Below are 2,355 nucleotides of genomic sequence, written 5' to 3'. Positions count from 1 at the left end.
GGGGGGGGGGTGGGGGGGGGGTGGGGAGACGCACCGCCGGTGAACGGAAGGGGGGGGGGTGGGGAGAAGCACCGCCGGGGAAAGGGGAGGGGGGGGGGGGTGGGGAGAAGCACCGCCGGGGAAAGGAGATTCCCTGCAACTGTGAGAAGTGGCGCTACTGGCTCTGGGGGGGAGGCAACCACAATGGATGGTCAAACAATTCCACTGATATCGGTACTATTTCACTGTTGTCAGGGTCCCCACCAGTGCCTCTGCCTGTGGGGGGGGGGGGATTAACATGTTACAGCTGCAGCCAATCAGATGGCAGAATGGAGATCGCTGTGAGCGGTGACAAGTCTGCACGGACTGAGTGTAAAGCTTATGGTCCCAGGACAGGACGCAGCCAGAGCCCCCCGAGACGCATGTGAGAAGTGACCAGGTACGGCTGCGACCCGCATACTGTGCAGTCAGAAGAGCAGCAATGGCTGAAGTCCCCCTGGAGATCTCTGCAGCATGAGGCCGTTCGCTCTGCATCGTCCACCAGACGCGTTTCCTGCCTGACCAGACCCACCTCCTTCTTCTTCTGGCCGTCAGACAGATCCCCGCACAGGGCGAGCAGGACCACCGCGGTCAGCAGCACTCGCACCGCCGCCATCTCCCCGGCTAAACTTTTCTCCGACCAGGAAGACTGGTAGGAGGCGTCACCGCGTCACAACGTCTACAGGGAGGGGCGAGATCACTGAGTGGCCTTCTATCATTGGCTGCGCCCAGCAGCGTCATCCAATCAGGAAGCAGCAAGCTGTTACAGTCTTATTCGTCAGCAGTGAGGTGGGCGAAGCCAGTGTGACAGCTTCATTCATGTGCCGCGGAGCTGGGAGTCTGCGGTCGCTTCTGTGTGTGACTTGCGGCCGAGTGCCGGGCGGTTTCTATTCGTCTCCGTGACATTAAGGCTATGTGCCCACGATGCAGAAATGAAGCAGAAAATTTCTGCAGCATTTCTGCATCTCCCTGGCAGAAAAAACGCATGCAGATTGTGCATGCGTTTTTCCTGCAGAATACATGCGGATCCACATGCGGATTCACATGCGTTTCCGCATGCAGATTGACAAGCGCTTTCCAGGCGATAGCATCACTTGGAAAGTGCTTGACAACTAGGTCACACTGTATAAATCCATGCAAACAGCATGGATTTATACAGTGTGAACCGTAAAAATTAAAACAAATAAAGCTATACTCACCCCCGAGGCCCCGGCGTGGCTGCAGCGCTCGTTCCTGTCTGGTTCCTGGCTGCCGGCATATCGCGAGACAGAGCGGTGAAGGGCCTGCGGTCACATGACTGTGACGTCACCGCAGGTCCTCAAGCGATGCCGGCATTTAGAGAGAAGCCTTCGGAAAGGTGAGTATAAACTTTATTTGTTATTTTATTCTTTTTTTACAGGTACAATGGTACCCCGGTCTGGATGAGAGTCTTCTCTCCTCCAGAACTGGGTACCATCCGCACATAGAGACGCATAGAAGCCGCTTGTAGAAATGTACAGACACGGATTCTATGCGTCTCAATGCAAGTCAATGGCGGCGCTTACGCAAAATTAATGAACATGCTGCGGATTTATGAGCGCTGCAGAAACTCTGCGGAAAAATCCGCAGCATGTGCATTGACATTGCGGAATGCCATTGGGGACCATGGGGTGCGGATTACCATGCGTTTTTGATGCGTTTCCGCTGCGGAAACGCATGAAAAAACGCATCGTGGGCACGCAGCCTTATATAGCAACTTAGAAGGGTAATTAATAAAATCACTGGGTAAATGGTGATAAGATCACTTACTGGATCACTTATTGGATGACAATCTTAAAGGGAACGTGTCCCGGTGTACAGTCTGATCTGTGGACAGCTCGGTATAGGAGAGAAGCAGAGCACAGTGATATAGCTGTTTGTGAGAAAAGATTCAGTATACCATGCATGTCATTTTGTCATTAAAATCCCTGGTAATTGTGTGCACAGGAGTCCAGTGAGCGGTCCTACTAGTGACTGACAGATATCTGGCTGCACAATCATACAGAGAAGACAGTCACTCACTGAATAGAACCGCCCAGTTGACTCATAAATATAAACACCAAGGATTTCAATGAATAAAATACAAATTTTATTGAAACTTTTCTTACAAAACGATCTATGTGATCAGCTCCCCTGCTCTATAACTTCCCCCCATACCATATTCAACATGACAGGTTCCCTTTAATTGAAACATTTCTATAAAAAAAAAAAGAATATGAACCTATTGTAGCGCTGTTGCTGGCACCCCTGCAAGGTCTCTCTTCCCCCTCCATACTGGTACGTCGGCTTACTCACTGCCCAGGTCCTCCGCGTGGTCCC

General features: G+C 51.8%; 1 protein-coding gene across 2 annotated transcripts in view; it reads right to left on the bottom strand.

Annotated features, from left to right (window-relative positions):
• The window catches only part of MAGT1 (magnesium transporter 1), a 16,388-nt gene extending 14,033 nt beyond the window's left edge, over positions 1-2,355 (bottom strand). The window contains exon 1 of one of the 2 annotated variants that reach the window (XM_073641014.1): positions 2,332-2,355. Coding sequence is in view for 1 of the 2 variants with exons in the window: in XM_073641013.1 (XP_073497114.1) it covers positions 551-634 (84 nt within the window). In the remaining variant the exon portion in view is untranslated. Of the gene's footprint in view, positions 1-550; positions 713-2,331 lie in introns of those variants that run through there. The other variant, XM_073641013.1, reaches the window with a different exon arrangement.

The sequence above is a fragment of the Phyllobates terribilis genome, unplaced genomic scaffold (genome assembly GCF_046119375.1).
Source record: "Phyllobates terribilis strain yellow unplaced genomic scaffold, ASM4611937v1 Scaffold_7__3_contigs__length_470593459, whole genome shotgun sequence".
Taxonomy (NCBI): Eukaryota; Metazoa; Chordata; class Amphibia; order Anura; family Dendrobatidae; genus Phyllobates; species Phyllobates terribilis.
Note: the sequence above shows the minus strand (reverse complement) of the source record. Positions and strands in the feature narration are given on the sequence as shown.